The sequence below is a fragment of the Ictalurus furcatus genome, chromosome 4 (genome assembly GCF_023375685.1).
Source record: "Ictalurus furcatus strain D&B chromosome 4, Billie_1.0, whole genome shotgun sequence".
Taxonomy (NCBI): domain Eukaryota; kingdom Metazoa; phylum Chordata; class Actinopteri; order Siluriformes; family Ictaluridae; genus Ictalurus; species Ictalurus furcatus.
The window spans coordinates 13,107,807-13,130,000 of NC_071258.1; the positions used below are offsets into that span (position 1 = coordinate 13,107,807).

The 22,194-nt window shown below is 37.2% G+C and overlaps 1 protein-coding gene across 1 annotated transcript in view; it reads right to left on the reverse strand.

The window, feature by feature from the left end:
* Positions 1 to 22,194, reverse strand: part of megf11 (multiple EGF-like-domains 11) — a 137,710-nt gene that overhangs the window by 36,392 nt on the left and 79,124 nt on the right. Inside the window, exons 6-9 of the mRNA XM_053623042.1 lie at positions 4,874 to 5,120; positions 4,532 to 4,652; positions 3,896 to 4,032; positions 2,601 to 2,813 (exon numbers count right to left, since the gene is read on the reverse strand). Of these exons, the coding sequence (XP_053479017.1) occupies positions 2,601 to 2,813; positions 3,896 to 4,032; positions 4,532 to 4,652; positions 4,874 to 5,120 (718 nt within the window). The remainder of the gene's footprint in view (positions 1 to 2,600; positions 2,814 to 3,895; positions 4,033 to 4,531; positions 4,653 to 4,873; positions 5,121 to 22,194) is intronic.

The window sequence follows — 22,194 nt, forward strand, 5'->3', positions numbered from 1 at the left end:
ATGTCTGGTCTTCAGTCTGTAAGTTGAAACTCAAGCACAACTGGATTATTCAGCAAGACAATGATCCAAAGCATAGGAGTAACAAAAACAAATTTTAAGTTTAAAGAGGCAATTTGCTTTTCACAATGGTGATACAGTATATGTTGGATAACTTTATTTTTGCTTCAATAAAATAAATAAAAAAATAAAAACTGCATTGTGTGTTTACTCAGGTGTCTTTGTTTTATGTTGTATTTCGTTTGAAGATCTAAAACTATTTAGCATGAGCTATACACAAAAACAGAAGAAATCAGATATATCAAATACTTTTTTACGGCACTGTATGACAAATATATGATATTATAATAAGTAATGATGTAAAATATGCTGGTAGGTTAATTGGCTATGAAAAATCGCCCCTATGTGTGAACGAGTGTGTGGATATTTGTGTGCATGGTGCCCTGCGATAGACACCATCCACGGTGTATTCTCGCCTTGTGCTCAGTGTTCCCAGGATAGGCTCTGAAGTCACTCCAACCTTAACCAGGATAAAGTGATTGCTGAAGGTTAATTGAATGTACCCATTATTCTGCTGAAACACTTTTTCCTTCTCACAAAGCATAAACTTTCTGTATGGTGTTTAAATAGTGTCTTTAATAGAGAGTGTGTGCAGTTGTTAAATGAGTAAACAAAAACTGAGTTTCTGTGAATATAATTTTTTTCCATTTGGCCTCCATCCATTATTATACTACTGTGGTATCAAATGTTGTTTTATGATTTGGCAGCCATCTAATACGAGTGGATTCCAAATTGGAAATTAAAAATAAATTTGAAAACTTGGCAAATTAGCATTATTATCATGACTAGGACTATTAATGACTATTAGCCTCAATTAGAGATGCACCGATACTAAATTTCTCAGCCGATACCGATAACCGATTATTCAGAATGATATTGGCCTATACTGATAGTTCTGCCTTTTATACCTTCTTTTAAATTAATAATAATTAATTACACAATCCTGAAGCAAATGCAAATAAAAACTTTATTCTCTCCATTTCAACAAGTTGTTTCACAGTAACTGGTCTCATAAACAAAACACATTACTCAAATTAAAATTAACACATGAACTAAATTCTGAAGATTAAAGTAAGATTTCTTAACTTATTGAATGTTATTAATTCATATTAACAGAATTAATTGACTGAATTCTAAAAAAAACTCCTGTTAGGCTTCACATTCACTCACCACAAACAAAAGCATTTCTACTTCATCATTGAATATCAAACTGGTAATATATAATATCCATCCATCCATCCATCTTCTATACCGCTTATCCTTCTCAGGGTCACGGGAAACCTGGAGCCTATTCCAGGGAGCATCGGGCAAAAGGCGGGGTACACCCTGGACAGGGTGCCAATGTAATATAAATATAAACTTTTTTATATATTAACATTAACTGGATATGAAATGTACTGCTCTACAAATTAATTTTTCTGTGCAATATATACTTTTTTGTGAACTCATCTTCATTTAAATCTTTCAATGGTGTACTGGCGCTTTAATTCTGCGTGAGCAGTGCGGCAAAAAATGTTTTGACTCGACGCCGAAACTCCCGCTTCACTGGCGCAGTGTCCAGTGTAAAATTTTAGCCTCAATATATTCTCCGTATATTAAGCTACTAATAGATGTTTATTAAAATATTTTCCGTTTATTTCAATTTATATTACTCTATTAGTATAAACTTTGGCAACAATCTGTGTAGCTTTGTAACACTGAATACCTCTATAGTACTTAATATTAAATGAATAAGATAATTTCTTAGTTTAGTCAAACTGTAATTACATTTCTCTCTGGTCATAAATGAACTGTGTAGTGTTGAATATATTCTAAACCTATAAAACACCACCTGCTTCACCCAATGATCTTTTCTGTTCATCAAGGCAGGGAATTTAATTTGTGGGAATCGGGTGCTGTACTGCATGACTGCAACAAATACATTCATATACTGTACTGCAAATTATGAGCATGTACAGTCAGGTCCATAAGTATTTGTACACATTTGACACAATTTTTGTAAATTTACCTCTGTATAGCACCACCATGGATTTGAAATGAAACCCAATTGAGAATGCTTTTCACTTACTGAAAACAAAACTGAAGGCAGAAAGACCAACAAACAAGCAGTAACTGAAGGCAGCAGCAGTAAAGGCCTGGCAAAGCATCTCAAGGGAGGAAACTCAGCATTTGGTGATGTCCATGGGTTCCACATTTTGCATCTAAGTATTAGAAATAATCCTAATAATCATATTTATGATTGTGCTAGTTTGTCCAATTACTTTTGAGCCTGGGAAAAACGAGGGACTCTGAAAAAATGGCTGTAATTCCTAAAAAGTTTTGTTAAACCCCTTGAATTAACCCTGAAAGTCTACACTTCAATCAAATCTCGATTGCTTCATTTCAAATCCACTGTGGTGATGTACAGAGGAAAATTTACAAAAAAGGTGTCACTTCCAAATACTTATGGAACTCTATGTATATAATGTCTAGTCTAAGTGTTGGTCATGATCTTTAGAGTGACTACTGTATGTTCAGTATGGTGTTTACCTCTGTTTGCTTACCTCAAAGTATTCGTAGTATTACAGGGGCAGTATTTGTCACATATAAGTCCGTACAACCCTGGGGGGCAGAATCTCTCCTGGCAGTGAGGTCCTTTAAAGCCTGTGTCACACAGACAGGCACCGTTGATGTGGTAACACTTGGCCCCATTCTGACAGTCGCAATGGAGCGCACACTGCTGGCCATATGTACCGACAGGGCACTCCTCTTGGCACCTGGCACAGTAGACATACTTTACTGAGAACAGAAGACCTCAAAACAATCTTAATTTTCAATGTCCTGCCAGTCTCTAATGTGACACATTAGGAAAACATAGTCTGAGATTTAGTCATATTTAGGGTCAGGCTAATCTAGAGGTCATAAGTCAGAGCTCTGCAATGTTTTGGCACTACTTGTGTTCATCTTCTCCTCTGGAGCAGAGCAAGGTGAGGCCACTGTCATTACCTACAGTGAATATAATTAAAACCATGGCCTTTCTCTGCGTGGAATAGTAAAGTGACTTAAGGAGAGAAAGCTTTTTCAAGAAGTTAAATATACAATCTTGACAGAGCATCAATCTCAAGTGTCCAATGAAGCCATTAGGAGACAGATAAATAGCTCAATTAAATTATAAAATGGAGTAGTTATGTTTCGCATTTAAATTACAGCAGCAGCGGCTGTACTGGGAGACATGGGTGTTATTGCAGAGGGGTGGGGGAGGGGAGGGTTTGTCCTAACACAATCTCAGATAATTCCTGCTGGGTTAATTCACCTGTCACAGAGCAAATGAATGAGAGCAATTTTGCAAAATATTAGAGAAAAGGAAGGACTTGTCCTAGAAGCATTTTATCCTACAGACTATCGCCTTAGCAAGCTAATAAACCCTCAGGACAACTCACTGTAATATAGAGACAAAGCCATTTCAATTAACTTGTAATACTCCATTACTGGTAATTAATGGCTAGAAACAACCAGAGCAGAGCCAGGAGTGGGGTTGATGGACACAGGAGGATCAGATTAAGATGGAAACAAAGGTAGAGCAGATAAACATATAATAATACGTCACAAAACATGTACCATTTCTTTTGTTTGTTTGCAAGCACAAGAAGACAAGACAAAAAAATAAATCTTAACCTTTATGTAAAAAGCAACATAATGGAACCTACAGCTTGGCCACAATAAAAGAGTCAACTGTCATTAAGAGGACAAAGAAATTTTGCACACTCACTAAAGCCATGAATAGAAGACATAATGTCACTATGGGCTTCATCATTGTACTGATGGAGTGCTAATTTCATGTAATTTCATTGTTGAGTACCTGCGGCCAGTGTAGCCTGCCATACATTGGCACTGTCCAGTGATGTGGTCACACAGTCCCCCATTACGGCATGAGCAGTCCTTGCTGCAGTTGATGCCAAATTTGCCTAATGGGCAGGGCTGGGCACACACAGACCCCTGTGGTGTAACAAAGAGAGAAAGAGTGTGTGTGAGTATTGGAGAATATTATCACTAAAAGTCTCAGGGATTTAACAGAAAGATGACAAATAATGAGTATTAATGAGACTTTGCACATTTCATTTTTAATACTAATAATGAGCATCAATTACTGTGAGGTTCTTTGCAGATAGCTTGCATTTCTTTTACTCTTAAATTTCCCGATATGCAGTATCCCGGTCACTGAGTCTCTACCCCACTACTCCCCTGTCTCAAAAACTCTATATTCATTTAACCTCTAGTTTAGCCCCCAATTACCCTTTCTCCATGGTTCTCTCAGTTTCATTCCATCTCATGTCATCCATTCCTCCATCAGTCATCATTTGTTCCCCTCTCCTTCATTCTCTCTCAACCTTTTTCCTCATCCCCTGGTCCCCATTCCCCTCCTCATTCTTTCAATCATCTCCATTGTCACTTTCCTACTTTTAGTCTTTCAGCAGTTGTATGCAGTGAGCCTTACAGTCCAGCCAGCCGGACATGAGCACTCTCCACTGATGTGGTGGCAGGTTCCACCATTCTGGCAGGGGCAGCGCTGCTCACACTGGGTCCCATGACTGCCGGATGGACAGCGCACACCGCAGCTGCCATAGCACAAGAACAAAAACTTGCTCAGGCTTGCTTAGTGCCACTGTATTGGGTTGCATCAAGAAATATGTAAAGCCATCCAAGAGCCATTTTTGGAGGAAAAAAAAAACATTTAACTAAAAGAAACCAAACATGCACAATGCATTAGAAACTGTTACACAGGTAATGCTACAGGAAACCATATCTATGCATTTGGTATGCGTGAAAAGCTACTCACACAGCACCCATATACCCAGGGGCACAGATGCACTCGCCTGTCTCGTGGTGACAGGTGGCACCGTTAAGACATTGGCACTGCAGCTGGCAACCCTTGCCGTAGTAGCCAGGCTCACAGGGGTCCTCACATCGCCAGCCCTGGTAGCCGTCTGTGCAGACACAGGCCCCAGTGATGGGGTTACACAGGGCTCCGTTCTGACACTGGCAACGGTTACTGCAGTGAGGTCCCCAGTAGCCACTCTCACAGCCTGGGGCACAAAAACAAGCACAGAAGACAAACATTACAAATGAACAAAAGGAATATTGCATTTAATGGGTTTATTAGAAATAACCTGGAAGCTATATACACATTTTCATTCTGTTTTACCGTAATGATTTAGTCAAGGGACATAAAGTTATTAAATATGCATTAAAACAAATAAGCTTCTACACAGGAGAAAATAATCAATATGTGTCACATTCCAATCCTTGAAGGGCAATGCTCATTACTACTACCATGTGAGAAATGTTCCATTCTTCAATTCAATTCAGTTCAGTTCAATTCAGTTTTATTTGTGGAGCACTTTACAATTTCCATTGCCAAAAAAGTAGCTATACTGTATAAAACTTTGGGTCTAGTGTAGATCTAGATACCTATTAAGCAAGCCAGATGTGAAAGTGGCTAGATGAACCTCCTTTAGAATTTTATGATCGGAACCATGAGAGGCACCAGTCTTAACAGGAAACCCACCTTCTACTGAAGAGGGATTTTAATGATTACAGTAAACAATAAACTAATAAAGTTCAGAACTCAGATATGTGGTTTTTAATTTTAGCTCTTGTAACCTTGAAACAGTATTTGTGATATAGTTCCTATTCATAAAGATAGCACCCGATCATTCTCCAAAGGCGTGTAAAAAAAACCTTGTAGCAATTCTACGTAATAGTACTACAAATCTTGTAAGTCTTCAACATAAATGAATGGAAATGCAAAAGCTACATAGCAACGTAAAAAGATGCCACTGGGTGTTCAGGCAAAACAAATGTTTGCTACATGAAGTGCAAATGTGGGAGTGCAGTGGTAAAAGTCCAAGGTTATCACACATTCAGAGGGACAAAAAGGGACAAAGAAATGTCAGTAGGCAAGTATCTAGAGCACCAGGCCAGAATCCATTGCCAGAAGCATGTATAAATAAGCCAGCACAAGTACCATCTAGACCAATAACTCAACCCCTGAGTAAATAATTCCATTCCATTCCAAGTATGAAGCAGCATTTAAAAGCCTCTACAGGAAAGTGTAAGATAGCAGTTCTACTGCTGAATGCATTATACAGTACATGAAGAAATACCAACAGGTTTGAAGGAATGCCATGCGTGAATGGTGATGTGGTGCAGGATAGGCATATTAGGATTACATCTAGGTTATGCAGTAGTACATAGAGCCATTTTTCATTTGATCATTTTATTTAGATTATTCAGTCTAAGCATGTTGATGTTTAGCAGATAATCTATAGACTATCAACTTGTGAATGAACATCTGTTGATAAACATCTGCAGAGTATTCAAATAAAGTGTTAGCAAAAGGTTTGTATTGAAATAACCCACCAAGCCAGACAGATGCCTATATGTTTCTGTAAGTATTTAGTCTATTAGCCTATGTGGGGAAATAAGTAAATGTTATGTGTAGAGATGACACAGTTTCAATACCCAGGATTGGTATTGGGGAAGGACCAGTTTAAAATAAATACATAAATAAATAAAAATTAAATGGTGGATTGGATATTGAAGATTTTTTTTTTGTTTGATCCTGTAAGAAATGGAAAAGATTGGAATTGGATTTGGATGCATTTTTCCTGTTTTTTTAAGTGCTTCAGTTTAAAAATCATTTTAAAGCTTAGTAGCTTTTAAATTTGAAAAAATATGGGATGGATATGGATATCGGAAACAAAATAGTAGCATCATGCCATCTCTAATTCTGAGCAGAGTAAGTATCAAAGGCCAGGATCAAGCTTAATTTTTAATAAATTCTATAGGGCTTACACAGTCAAGATCACTGCAGTATAATTTTTAAAACAGCGGTGAACCAGTTACCACATTTATTGTTGAAATGGAACATTTAATAATGTCAGCTGCGTCAATGCATCCAGTCAAGTTTCTTTTGATGTTGAGTTCTTGTGACCATTGGTGTCTGAGAACAGATAACTTTTTGATAAAATTCACAGCAAAATCCATTTTCAAATCCATTTTCTTTCTTTTTCTGTGCTTCTTAACAGTTTGTCTGCCTTGTGGTGCTACGCACCAACATTTAACTGATTCTTCTTCTCGATGGTCAAAGATGATAGGCTGATCAGCTGAATAGTGGGTTGTGCCACCTAGTGTGCAGGCATAAAATTCATTCTCGGTCAGCGCCACCTATCGCGTAGGCGTGAATTAGCCGAATGCAATCAATCAGTTCGTGTTTTGTGTGAAAGCACCTTTCGTCTGTGATTCACTTCGCTTTATCGCATCATGCTCAGTGTGAAAGGGCCTGATCAGGGCAAACCTGGGTAACAAGAAACACCTATCAGTCACAATATTTTTGATCACTTGAAAAATGGGTGGGTTCAAACAAAACGTGCAATGTTCCAAGTTGTTTAACACATCTAGATTTAAATATCAGACAATGAAAGCTGAAATTCTGATCCATCACCTCATATCTTTCTATATCAAACCCAAATCTCTTCAGTGTACAGCAAAAACAAAAGAATAGATATTCTTAGGCATATAAACTGTGAACCAATATATGAGAACTAGAAATCCTAATTATGATCAAACATATTGTACTTTTTCTATTAGCAAGTTGCTAATAACACTGAATGAAGTCAATTAAATCACTAACAACAATAAAATCACTAAGGTAGTGCTTCACCATCCCCCACCCCTCCCCCTGACACTCATATTTTTTTATAAGATGCTGAACATAAACTGGCATGATTCAGACAGCCTTATGTCTCTCATTCACCTCCAGCAGACACTACAATAAAAAACACCAGCGGGAAGCCTGAGCTACAGGAAGTGAATATTTATGTATTGATTCTGGCTTCATTGCTGATAAATACTAACAGATTTGGGGAATGGTCTACCTGTGTTCATTTGGCGGAGTTAAAAGGGATGTGTTAGAAAAGGATGAGGTCTTAATGAAACCTGTTGGCAGGGAGGAAGCCATGCCTGGTCTCTTTGCCAGGCAAACATGAACCACATGATCAGCAATGGGAGAAAAATCCATCACATCACCAAGGGGGGTCACCCAGCAGAGTGGCAGCGTCTTCTCAGACTTGGCTGGAGTATGCTGGATTAAGTGGCCTAGAGGGGGTGGCTGAGCGAGGTATTGATTTGAGTAAATCTGGCATGAAGGCTGAGCTCACATGCCACACAAATGACCAAGCCCCTATGGAAGCGGAGAGTCGGTGGGTGGTCGGGTGAGATGGATGAGTAGTTCATCGCTTGCTCCGCTTACAGTCAATCATCTGTCCACCCCCCACCATTCAGCTCTCCCACGCTGATGAGAGAGAGCAGACAAACACAGCACATCACCAGCTGTCTGACCCCAGACCTCGTAAAATCTTCATCAGACCTAAAGTGACAGCCTTGCTTCTTCAACTTCAGCCACTGAATGAGTCCTGATGCAGCCAAAAATTCACCTATGTGGCTCGATTGCAATGGCACTAAATTACTGTGGAAAAGAACAGACAGCTAAAGTGGGAAATTCAGGCAGAACTTAACTTGCAGAAGCTTTCCCCCCTCTTGGCCCCCAGGAGCTTCACAACATGTTGCCATTGGAAGAGTTAAAGTCTCGTTTTCCCCAGCAAAGTGACTCATTAGCCCACCTCTAGCTAAAGCCCATTAAATTGCCATCTCTCCCTGTACAGAAGCTTTTACAGACTCACCGGATCCCGGCTGTCACTGTGGACCTCTGACAGCATTTAGCAGTGATTAAGGAGCAAGAGTTCATTCAGCACCACTGCAAAGGCTGCAAACACATACACACTGCATGATGTGCACTAGTTTGGTTTTTGAAGGTTAGGAAACAAAAGCTACTCACAAGAATGAGTCGAAATCTGAAGGGAATTAGGGAGAAATGGATGAACACACCACACCCCATGGGGAGAGGTTTGTTTGGGTGTGTTTGAATAAGTGTGTCTATGTGGGGGCAGAGAATTCAACTCAAGTAGTGAGACCTGCACTGTAACCCGCATTAATGGCACCAGGTTTAGCACTAACCAACAAATTGGAGGGTGTGTATTGTGGATGCAACCCATGCACTTTCTCTCAACAAACTTCACTGGGAGCAACAGATCTTAGTTTGTACAGTGTACCCACACACATATATATATATATATATATACACACACACACACACACAGACACACCCCCATACCATGACAGACACTGGTTTTTGGAACTGATGCTGATAACAACTTGGATGGTCCTTTTCCTCTTTGGCTCGGAGAACACAACGGCTATTTTGTCCAAACACTATTTGAAATGTTGACTTGTCAGACCACAAAGCGAGATCCCACTGAGCTACTGTTCATCTCAGATGAGACAGAGTCCAGAGAAGTCTTTTGGCTTCTGCTTTGCATAGTAAAGCCTTAACCTGCATCTGTGGATGCAGCAGCGAATGGTGTTGACTGACAAAGATTTACCAAAGTATTCCCAAGCCCATGTCAGGATATCCATTACAGATTCATGACGGTTTCTGTGGGGTTTGCTGGTTTCTGACGTGATCTGTGGGGCATCCTCAAACGGATGGTGGAGGAGCGCAAGGTCTCTAACATCCACCAGCTCCGTGATGTCATCATGGAGGAGTGGAAGAGGACTCCAGTGGCAACCTGTGAAGCTCTGGTGAACTCCATGCCCAAGAGGGTTAAGGCAGTGCTGGAAAATAATGGTGGCCACACAAAATATTGACAGTTTGGGCCCAATTTGGACATTTTCACTTAGGGGTGTACTCACTTTTGTTGCCAGTGGTTTAGACATTAATGGCTGTGTGTTGAGTTATTTTGAGGGGACAGTAAATTTACACTGTTACACAAGCTGTACACTCACTACTTTACATTGTAGCAAAGTGTCATTTCTTCAGTGCTGTCACATTAAAAGATATAATCAAATATTTACAAAAATGTGAGGGGTGTACTCACTTTTGTGAGATACTGTACATACATACATATATATATATATATATATATATATATATATATATATATATATATATATATATATATATATATATATACATATGTATGTATGTATAAGAGTGGAGATCCAGCGGTCTAATCCAGTAAAAGTGGATTAGAAAGATATATGGAAAGTGCAATACTGGCAGATGCAAGGATTCATAATGTCAGTGTTTAAAGTTCACTCAGCTGCTCAGTTACTTTTGTACAAGTCTCGCTTTACAGTTCCATATCACTTCACCAAGTTAACTGAAATAATGGAAAAGTTAGCCTATTGTCTGCCACAGCACATAAATTTAACATCAAACAAAAGGACAGAAAATTTAGATTTTCCAAAACTAAGTTGGTAATAATTGACGATGGGCCGTTTAATTATTAGTTAAATAATGCACACCCGATGTGGTAATGCAGCTATGAGGTGAAGCGGAGGCTTGAGCTATTGTTATGCAGTTTCTGGAGAGAGCGAGCAAGAAAAAAGAAAGAGAGCATGAGAGATCATGTGTGATTGCAGTAATGAGACAGAAAAGCCAGTGAACAAGTATCAATATTTATTTATTTATTTGTTGTATTTTTTGCGGTAATAAAAAATGAGACCCTGTGAACAAGTAGGCTTATCGATATTTATTTATTTGTTCTATTTTTATATTATCAGCATGAAATGAAAAAAAACAACAACTATGAACTCTCTCTCTCTCCAATAATCAGTGGCTCAAGCCTTTGTTACTAACTCTAAAACACCGTTTTGGAATTAGCAACGGAGGCTTGAGATGGGATGCGAAATAAATTAGTGTCACACACAAGAGCATTTCAAGGACAAAAACCCAGCAAATGTCTTGAAATAAAACATCTGAGCAATGTCTTGAGCTGTGGTAACTGTGGTATAAGTGGAAGTTTAAACACAAAATTTAAACTTTGAGTTAGGTTTAAAACTTTAATGTAATGTAACTATAAATTAATCTAACTTTAAACACAAATGTACATTTAACACCACAAAAATGTATATCTTTGCAACTGAACATATACTGAATATAGCCAAATGTGTCTTGTGTTTCCTATTATACGATCACAACTAACCAAATTTACGATTTCTACACATATTTCTAGACTTTTTTTTAAAACTAATTTCAAGCTTAAAATAGTACTGTTTTATTAGCAGATCCTTTTTCTAATTTTAAGTATTTATGTCTACAAAGAAACAAAAGGACCTACCAATAAAGTAAGAAACTGTAAAGCTTGAAATGAGTAAGAGCGTCTAAAAACAGACTATATTTGAACAGACTAAATAATCCTATATTTGATTTATAATGATCTCATAAGAAATATTATATACATTTGCCCATATTCGAGATATTGTCACTTGCTTTATTTTTTGCAGTGAATGCATCTCTGCTATACAAATACAGTAGTTCCTAATAAAATTAAGCCATTAAATAACTTGAACATGAAAAGAACATTCTGTTCATACTAGATGGGAAAACTGATTTGACCACCGTTTTATCAGTATAAGCTCTGGCCAAGTAGATTTCTTTAGTTAGAATGCTACAGTGCTCTTCACTAATATTGGCACCCTTGGTAAATATGAGGCTGTGAAAATTGTGTTTATTGTTTAACCTTTTGATCTTTTGTTAAAAAAAAACACAAAAATACTCTGCTCTCATGGATAACAATTGCAACCACAACACAGGTTTATCAAAAAAAATAAAAACATAAAAAAATAGGTGTATAGGTGTACAACAATTATTGGCATGCCTATGAATTCATATGAGAAAGATATATTTGAAGTATATTCCCATTGATATTTTACATTTTTTAGTACAACTGGGTGACTAGGAACAGGAAATTGTTCAACCATGACTTCCTGTTTCACATGTGTATAAATATGGTCAAATAATATATAGATCAAATTCCCTGAGTCATTTATCACAATGGGTAAAGCTAAGGAATATAGCTATGATGTGCAGCAAAAGGTTGTAGAGCTTCACAAAATGGGAAGTGGATACAAGAATATAGTAAAAGCATTGAAAATGCCCATTTTCACCATCACGGCAATAATTAAGTAGTTCCAGTCAACTGGAAATGTCATGAATCAACCTGGAAGAACACGTGTGTCTATATTGTCTCAATGCACTATGAAGAGGATGGTTCGAGTGGCCAAAAAATCTCCAAGGATCACAGCTGGAGAATTGCAGAAGTTAGTTGCGTCTTGGGGTCAGAAAGTCTCCAAACCTACAATGGAAGTCACCTACAATCACGACAAGTTGTTTGGAAGGGTTTCAAGAAAAAAGTCTTTACTCTCAGCCAAAAACGAACTCAAATGTCTTCAGTTTGCCAGACACTACTGGAACTTCAAATGGGATTGGGTTCTATGGTCAGACGAAACCAAAATAGAGCTTTTTGGCAATAAATACCAGAAGTGATTTTGGTGCACACAGAGAGGTAGCCATATGGAAAAGTACCTCATGTCCACAGTTTAATATGGTGGTGGCTCGTTAATGTTTTGGGTCTGTTTTTCTGCCAGAGGACCTGGACATTTTGTTAGGATACACAGCATCATGGACTATCAAATGGGCCGTGGTTGGATCTTCCAGCAGGACAATGATCCAAAACATTCATCAAAATCAACACAAAAATGGTTTACCGATCACAAAATCAAGGTCCTGCCATGTCCATCCCAGTCCCCTGACTTGATGCCCAAAGAAAACCTGTGGGGTGAACTGAAGAGGACAATACACCAGCGTGGACCTCGAAATTTGAAGGATCTGGAGAGATTCTGTATGGAGGAATGGTTTCAGATCCCTTGCCATGCATTCTCCAACCTCATCAGGCATGATAGGAGAAGACTCAGAGCTGTTATCTTGGCAAAGGGAGGAAACACAAAGTATTGACTAAAAGGGTGCCAATAATTGTTGCAGACGTATATTTAACACATTTTTTAAAATATTTATAAACCTGTGTTGTGTTTGCAATTGTTTGACATCCATGAGAGCAGAGAGTATTTTTGTGAATTTTTTTAACAAAATTTTTCACAGCCTTCTTTGCTCATATTTATCGAGGGTGCCAATATTAGTGGAGGGCACTGTACCTTACATTTAATTTATCAGAAACATGGTCCAATTTGTGCAGGTTTTGCTGCAGTGAGCCAATAAAAGGACAGAATTTAGCAGTCTACAGTTACACAAGATCCAGGGAAAGAAGTACATTGCGCTGGGAAAAATACTTTTCGGTGAAGCTGAGTTAAGAGGTGCTTGTGTCCAAGGTTGCAGCAAATAAAAATATTTTTTTGGAGTCCTCAAAACTGTCAAAACAGTGTCAGTCAAGGTTTTTTTTTTTTTTTTCTTCCAATTTTTTGTTTATACTGAAATGAACAGTATTATAACAGGTGAATATAGAAAGTTAGGGACAGTTTTAGGTGTGTGTTTAATTTAAAAGGCTGTTTAAAGTTATAATTAAGTTGAAAACTGCATAAAACTGTTTTCCAACTTCAGTTTTTATTAATTTTAGTAAGTCAGAATAGGCTGAACTGAAGATTTAATTAAAGGTTCATTTATAAACATGGATGAGTCAAGTTGCCATCCTGAACAAATAAATAAATCCTTATTATAACAGAAACGCTGAAATAAATTATGCAAACCAAAATTAATAAAACTTTTTTGAATAAAACTGGTTGCTTCTCTGACTAATGCCCATACTTGGTCACTGACTTTTGGTTAACAGCCTCCTCGTGGTGGTACCATATCTGTCTTTTAATAATGTGTTTAATGGTGCTCTGTGGGAAGTTCACTAAATTATGCAAGACACTGTATGCTCTTTTTTTTTTTTTTTTTTACAGTTACATCTGACTGTATGTAACTGATGAATAAAGACTAATGTCTCTAGGGCCAATTATGGCAAGTTTGCTTCCCCTGCATCCACAACACCGGTACTTTAAATAAATGGCTAACAACAGAGAGCCACCTTCAGCAGCAGCTTCTGACCATAGGTTTTGGTGAACAGGATGACATTATACAAAAAGTAGTGAAGAGGTTATCACATTTGACTTATCCCATACGCTAGTAGTGAACTTTTAGAGTAACCCTGTAATTTATGGCAACTGATAGTCGAAATAATACATTCATCCACCATACACTGTACCTTTGTTCAAATGTGTTTGATACAACAGGTGTGTTTCATGTGCGAGACACAGTAGAGCTAATATCATTAACCAATAACATACATATATACATCTTCTAGCATTCAGTCTAGAAGCTTGTTGTGAATGGTTTAAAAAATTGAGGTAATATTATTAGCTAGCATTTACAGGTTTCAGCAAAAATTTCCAGCCCAACTACATCTCAAAAACCACACAAAAGACTTGAAACTAGTCCCCAGAAATTAGTTTTTTCTTCTTTTTCTCAGCCTTTTGGTGGGAAACAAGTATTTTGCACATGTTTCTGATGAACGGACATTATCCACTCAATAATCTCACTATATTTTTTCCCATTTTTGCGATATATCTTACAATAGAAATTGTTCTGTACATCATATATATACTGTCTCCTACACTCTCTACTTACACTTTGCCCTTTTTAATTAGATTAATTTCTGATGATTGGCTATAAAACAAGGCCTTTGTATCCTCAGAGTATTTTAAATGAGCCCAATCGGCCACCTAATTTGTCATTAACTAAATGTCATTAACTGTCTTGTCTGCTGCTCCTCCTCCACTGAAGAGTGAGCATGGGGCTGTAGGATTCCTGCCCAATGAACCTCTTTTGACTGGCCTGATAGCTTGTCATGACATCATAAGTATTTCTAAAAAGTAACACTGCATGACTAAAGCAATAAAGAAATGTTTTTCAAGTAATGTAAAACATAACTATTAGAGACACAAATATAATCAGTCACAGTATTGGTATTCTTTTGAGAGGAGTAAAGCCCTCTGGACAAAGCAGACCAATACATATTCATATACAGAACATACTGTATTCGGAATCATTCTGGCTATAGGTAGAAAAGTACTGTCCCAGCACTGCTACAATGATAGTACAGATGGAGGAAAAAAAAAACCCCGACAAAGCACAGATTCATATCATGTGCTTTCTCCCACAAGTAGCCTTCAAGACATTTATCTGAGTCCTGTGTCTGGTTGTCACAGCCTAATGGGCCTACAAGGACAGCTGTATTGCTCTGAGGGCTTGGTGTGAAAGCAATGTTTATTTAGTAAACTTGGTGATAAATGTCACTTGGCAGCTTTGCTAAGCATACTACCATAAAAACTGCCAATACTCTCTGCACGACGTGGCCCACTGTCCTTTCTAGGGCTCCTTTGACACTCATCACAACATTATTTATTAGCCTATAGAGTGAGCCTGGCCGCTGTAGAGGGAAAAAGCTTATGGGATGCCTTACATGAAGCAGAGTGCTGATGGATGTTTTTCTAAATATACAGAAAGACCTGCCGATAGTCATGAGCGGTGAATAGTGCTGAGTAGGAATAACAGAGAAGGGTGTGTGAGTTGTAGCTGCCACTATGCTGCTAGTCATCCCTACTGCCCTCATTCATCTAAGAACACTCTCACTATGGGTTTCTTTTCCTGCTGAGAAAGAAGTAGTGTGGGGACCTGCACTCACCCAGCACCAGGAGAAGAAGAATCATTATTAAGCTGCAGTACCTCCTTTGATAACATTGTGTTCAGGGTGGAATGTTTACTGACATTGCTACCAAATTAATTACTGACTAATGACTGAGCAGAATAGATGTTCTACCAAAGATACAACTGGGTCATTTCTTCAAGGTCTTTTTAAATGTGAGCTTCGATCAATAGGAGCCCTAAGAAAACAAATCAGTTCTTATTCTCTCTCAGATTCCAGATTTTGTATAGGTAAATTGAAAGAATTCGTTACTCAACTCTTTGTTTATGTAGAATACAGTATCAATAACTACAGTGCTGTGACTGATTTCGTCTCTTTTTGTGTATATCTCATACTAAATGGTTTTATATCTTCAAATGAAATACAAGATAAAACAAAGGCAACCTGAGGTAACACAGAATACGGTTTTAATTAATTACGGTTTTTTAATTGAAACTAAAAAAAACACAAGTGATCCAACACCTATCACCCATGTGAAAAACTAATTGCTCCCTCAAACTTAAAATCTGGTTGTGCCACCTTTAGCAGCAATAACTGCAACCAAAAGTTTCTGATAACTGGAGATCAGTCTTTCACTTACTTCTAGGACTAGGATTTACTCCTATGCTTTGGATCATTGTCTTGCTGCATAATCCAGTTGCGCATGAGTTTCAACTTACGGACTGAAGACCAGACATTCTCCTTTAGGATTTTCTGGTAGAGAGCAGAATTCATGTTTCCCTCAATTATTGCAAGTTGCCCAGGCCCTGAAGCAGCAAAACATCCATCACACTTCTACCAGCATGCTTGACTGTAGGTATGATGTTCTTTTTGTGGAATTCTGTGTCTGGTTTATGCCAGATGTAACGGGACCCCTGTCTTGCAAACAGTTCCACTTTCGACTCATCAAACCACAGAACATTCTCCCAAAAGGTTTGAGGATTATCAAGGTGTGTTTTGGCAAAATTCAGATGAGACTTAATGTTCTTCTGGGTCAGCAATGTTTTGTATGCCAAATGTATGCCATTTTTGCCCAGTGTCTTTCTGATAGTGGAGTCATGAACAGTGACTTTTATTGATACAAGAGAGGCCTGTTGGTCCCTTGATGTTGTCCTTGACTTGCTAGATGAGTAGTTGCTGTGCTCTTTGAGGAATTTTGAAAGGTCGACCACTTCTGAGAAGGTTCACCACTGTACCGAGTTTTTCCATTTGTAGATAATGTCTCTCACTGTGGTTCTTTGGAGTCCCAGAGCCCTTGAAAAAGCTTTGTAACCCTTCCCAGCCTGACGTATTTCAATCACCTTCTTCCTCACAATTTCTGGAATTTCTTTCAACTTTGGCATAGTGTGTTACTAGGTAATTCATGCTGTTGAGAAAGTTCTATTTAAGTGTTGATTTGATTGAACAGGGTTTGCAGTAATCAGGACTGGTTGCATCTAGTCCAGCTGAACCCCATTATGCAGTTTCATAGATTTCAAGAATTAGTACTACAGGGGCAAATACATTTTCACATGGGCACAGTTTGGTTTTGGATAACTTTTTTTGCTTCAATAAATAACATTATCTTTTAAAAACTATTTTGTGTTTACTCAGGTTGCCTTTGTTTTATCTTAGATTTTGTTTTAATTTCTGAAACAATTTAGCATGAGATATACAAAAGCAGAAGAAATCAGGACGGGGCGAATACTTTTTCACAGCACTGTATGTAAATAATGCAAAATCAACATATCAAAAGACATGAGTACAATAAAAGAAATTATATATATATAAACTGGGATGTACTGTGTTCATGTCAATCAGAAATCATGTCATACAATAGTTTCATGTATCAGATACAGAATCTTTCATATGGCATTCCATTCAATCAAATCTCCAGTCATTTCCACGCAACCTATGCAAAATAACTTACTGTCATGTCTATATCTTAGTGCTATGATGGGTCCTAATAACTAGAATTTTATGTTACACAGATGTAATTTAGTCTCTAGAAATTAATTGAATTGATACATGACTACATATTTGCTCACTTAATAAGAGCTTTAATCACTGCACCTTGTAAAGTCAGGCACATACCCAAGACTAGGAAAGTTAATTGGATAAATTAATGGTTGACTAATAACAAATAATAACTCTTTTGCTAGCATGGTAGGAATCAAATAATAAAAGTTGATGATTAATATAACGCAGTTAAAGTGGTAACCAATTCCTAAGCCTTTAGCGAGTGAAAAAGGAATCTTGGAAGTGAATGATGTAGGCAAAAGCAAGGTCATTATACAGTTGTTGAATAATGTGGGTAAAGCCTTGACCCAGTGCAGCAAAACTAGCAGCTTATTCAACAAAAAGTCAAAAGTGTCCTCATCAGCAGATTGTTACACCAGCGGCCACTACTACCAATTAATAATTCTTCTCCTCTTCATACCACACAGATCTTCCCCCAAGGGGGTTAGAAACTCTCTCATCAATTTCACATGCGGCTGAGAAACAAGAAAAGAGATGCTGGCTTATTTAGATGCCTCCAATCAAACATGAAGGACATTAATAAAGAGAAAGTGTGGATGCTGGACACGTGCAAGGTCAACAGTGACCAAAAGCATGCATTCCATATGCAAGTGAAACCAATAGAACTTGCTCGTGTGGCACTTAATTTGAACCCATTGATTTCCTATTTTTAATTATTAATTCTAATTAGGATGAACTGGATAGTGCCAGGGCTGGTAGCAGAGGGTCGATGAGGTGGAGTTTGGGCTAGTGGAGGCAAGAGATCCACCTGCATTTGTTTGTGTGTTTAAGTAATTGATATCAGTGATTCCACAAACCAAATAGTCATAAGGTCTGCAATTCTGTGACGCATTATGAACAATGTAAAAGTAAGACGTGCAATATCACTTTTGACAGAGAAATTACTAATATATATATATATATATATATATATATATATATATATATATATATATATATATATGTACAGTTTGTTTGTTTGTTTGTTTGTTTCTTGTACAAACTTTTTATTTTATTTTATGACTTTTACATTATCGAGTCAGTACAAAAAACATTTTAGATTAACAAACATTAGTTTTCCAGCACAAAATTAAATGTTACAGAAAAACGTTTGTATGTCTGTAAAGAACGCAGCCTAAGAGACCACTTTTCAGACAAAAAACACAATGAAGGCTGCTGGGTTTTGCTGCAAAAATAAGAACCAAGTGCGAAAGTCAAAGTCTCCAAAAGAACTGTGGCTGGTTCTGCAAGATGCTCAATAAAACTTACAGTTAATTTCCTTATAAAACTGCACTAATTATACCCGAGACTACTAAAACATTATTTTTTCAAGCAAATGGTCGTCACACCAAATATCACCTTTGTTTAATTTATTACTGTTCACTGCTCTTTATAGTATTTTTTTAATGTAGAAACATTTAATTTCTTAAGTTATTTTTGAAGGCATCATTGCTCTACAGCATTTCTTTGCATTTGCCTGACTCTCTCTCTCTCTCTCTCTCTCTCTCTCTCTCTCTCTCTCTCTCTATATATATATATATATATATATATATATATATATATATATATATATATGCACGCACATGTGCACACACACACAGTGATCCTGATTAAGTTTTCCAGTAGAGGGCAATGCTGCATATGCAGCACATGTGCAGCATTGCTTATTTATAATACCCCATATGTACTACCCCATGTGTTCCATGCCTCATCATCTACTACGGATTTAAAAATATGCTCATAAACACAAAACCATAATGCATTACCGTGATATACTTCAGAACATACATTAAGACAAATTTTGTTTTGAAAAAAATGTTCAGGCCAATTCGGTTAATTCCTTACAAATGTATTCTAATGATGGTCATTCATCTTAAAGCTAAGGTAAAAATTTGAATGGTGAAAATGTTTGTTAGTATTGAAATCACAATTAAAATTTTATGTGTATATATATATATATATATATATATATATATATATATATATATATATATATATATAATAAATATATGTATAAAATTAAGATCCATTAAGACCCCAAGATCCTTTACTAACTCTTCTGCTATAACTCTTTGCAAGTAGATGCATTCTAACGTCTGTTGCACATCAAGGAAATTAGCAAAGAAGTGAAGATGTCCCAAAAGATGGCAATAAAGCCTACTAAAAGAACACACGTAGGAAAAGCAGGCACACAGACCATTAGTCAAGGCACATGGTCTTTGTGACTATGCGAGTTGCCCACTGACTCCCCTTGGAGAAATATCATGTACTTCCTTGGTTCTTGCACCTGCTGAAAACAGCCGGCTTAACAGACGGTGAGAAAGTGGGATACGTCGTACACACTTTTTCTGGGTCAGCTTTGAGTCTACTGAGCATGAACACATCATGCAGGTGTTTGGAGTTGTATGTGAGGAATGAATACCTTAAACGGGTGTATAACACCACTACATGAGCTTATGGCCAGTCAGTGTTCATGACAATCATAATAATGGTCTAATTATAATCTTTCCAAAATATGAATGGTAAATATGCTGCAAATAAAATCTGAGGAATCAGAAATCAAGTTGGTTCCATTCTGCAATTTCTGTAAGTTCCAAAAACCAATTCCAGAGAGTGACTGACTACTGTACAGTAGGTCTCATTATCTATATATACACAGAGCAAGGTACAGAGAAAACCCAGAGGAAAAGCCCTGGCTACTTGACAAAAAAGTCAGGTTGCAGATTATGTAAAATGAACACAACTTATACAAATGGAATGTACAAGAATATACAAATTCCAGAATTATTGGCACCCTTCAAGAGGCTAGTCAACATTACTATATACAGTAAAAATAGAAAATTCTACTTTTCCATTAAAACAATTTAAATAACTGGGGAAACTATTTAGCTTTCATATAACAAAATCCTCTCTTAAATAATAATGACATAAAAATAATATTGGGAATTACTGCCCCCCTTGAAAAAAATATTTTTTTAAAAAATTGTTCTGTCTCCAGGAATTTGAATATTGTTTGAGTAGCTTGACACCCCCCACCCACACAGTGAGGAAGCTGGTGAGAAGGAACAGTCCCAAGATGGCAATTTCAGAATTGTACACCCTGAAAAAACTCAAATGCATACATTCATTCCATGTGATTTAATTGAGTTACATGAACACAATTTGTTTTCATCCAACATGCAATTTGATCATGTATTTTCAAAACCCTGAATAAAATCAAACTCCACAGTTTCACTTCAACTGAGGTCAAACCCAGGTCAATGACATTCTGCAACAGGCACATTACCACTGCACAAGTTTTAATTACATTAATTCCATACTATAGTTATAGTTCCTGTCTTGAGATTGCATAATGTCATTGGATTACATTATGTTAATACATTAATGCTACATGAATTGATCATGCTCACTCTATATGATTAAATCCAATCATTAGAAATTTGTTTAAATTAAATTTAGCATAAGCAACGAAATCACTTTCTGATGAGAAAATTAATATTTCTATGTAAACTATACGTAATAGTTTTTTTAAAGCACACCTATTATGGTTTTGAAACGTGCCTAATTTTATTAAAAAAGGTCTCACACAGTAACTTTACATGCATCCAAGGTCAAAAAACACTTTAATGTGCTCATAATTTAAATTGCAGCATTACCTTTTTTCCCCCCAGAGTCAAATGCGACTATTCAATGATATATTCTAAAACATGGGTGTCCAACCTTATCCGGAAAGGGCCGGTGTGGGTGCAGGTTTTCATTCCAACCAAGCAGAAGCCTTTCAGAGAGCATACTCTGCTCAGTTGGTCAGATGTCCCAGTCTGTTGTGATTGGTCTACCGCTGTCCGCGTGTTTCAAAAAGGAAACGCCCATTACCATGACGAGTTTCAGCTCTGTCTGTCAGCGAGCAGCCGATGAAGACCAGAGGGCTTTTTGTTACAACCCTACGTAGGTTTGTACAGGAAGTAAGTCTGGAATTACTAACGACTCATTTCAGCTGTTCAGAATCGGTTCCTTCTTTTTCGAGTCATTAACTCCGTTGGTTGTGCATTTTGATTTTTGAAACTTTGCAGACTTGTTTACATTCACAAACAGGTCTATAACACAGTACATGAAAGGTAATATTTGAAAAACCATAACAGGTGCACTTTAAATCTGACTGAGTGCATATTCCAAATTTTTCAGTGGCGTTTTTAAAAAAAAAGTTTAAAATAAGTTTGATTAAATTAACTAATTAAATACTTATTCCATAACAGCAACCTGTTTTAAAGACTTGCATCCCTCCCTGAGAGAAACCAAGAAAATGCAGAGCCTGAACTTCAAGCATCACTGGAACTCCAATTAAAATCCTATATTATGGTCAGATGAGGCCAAAGTGTTTTGGCCATGAACACCATTGGCATGTCTGGTGGAAAAAGATGAGTAAGAAAACCCACCACACAACACAAAAGTTATGGTAGAAACTCATCATTGTTTTGCAATCTTGTGCATCTCAGTCTTCAGATTATTTACTACTGAAAAT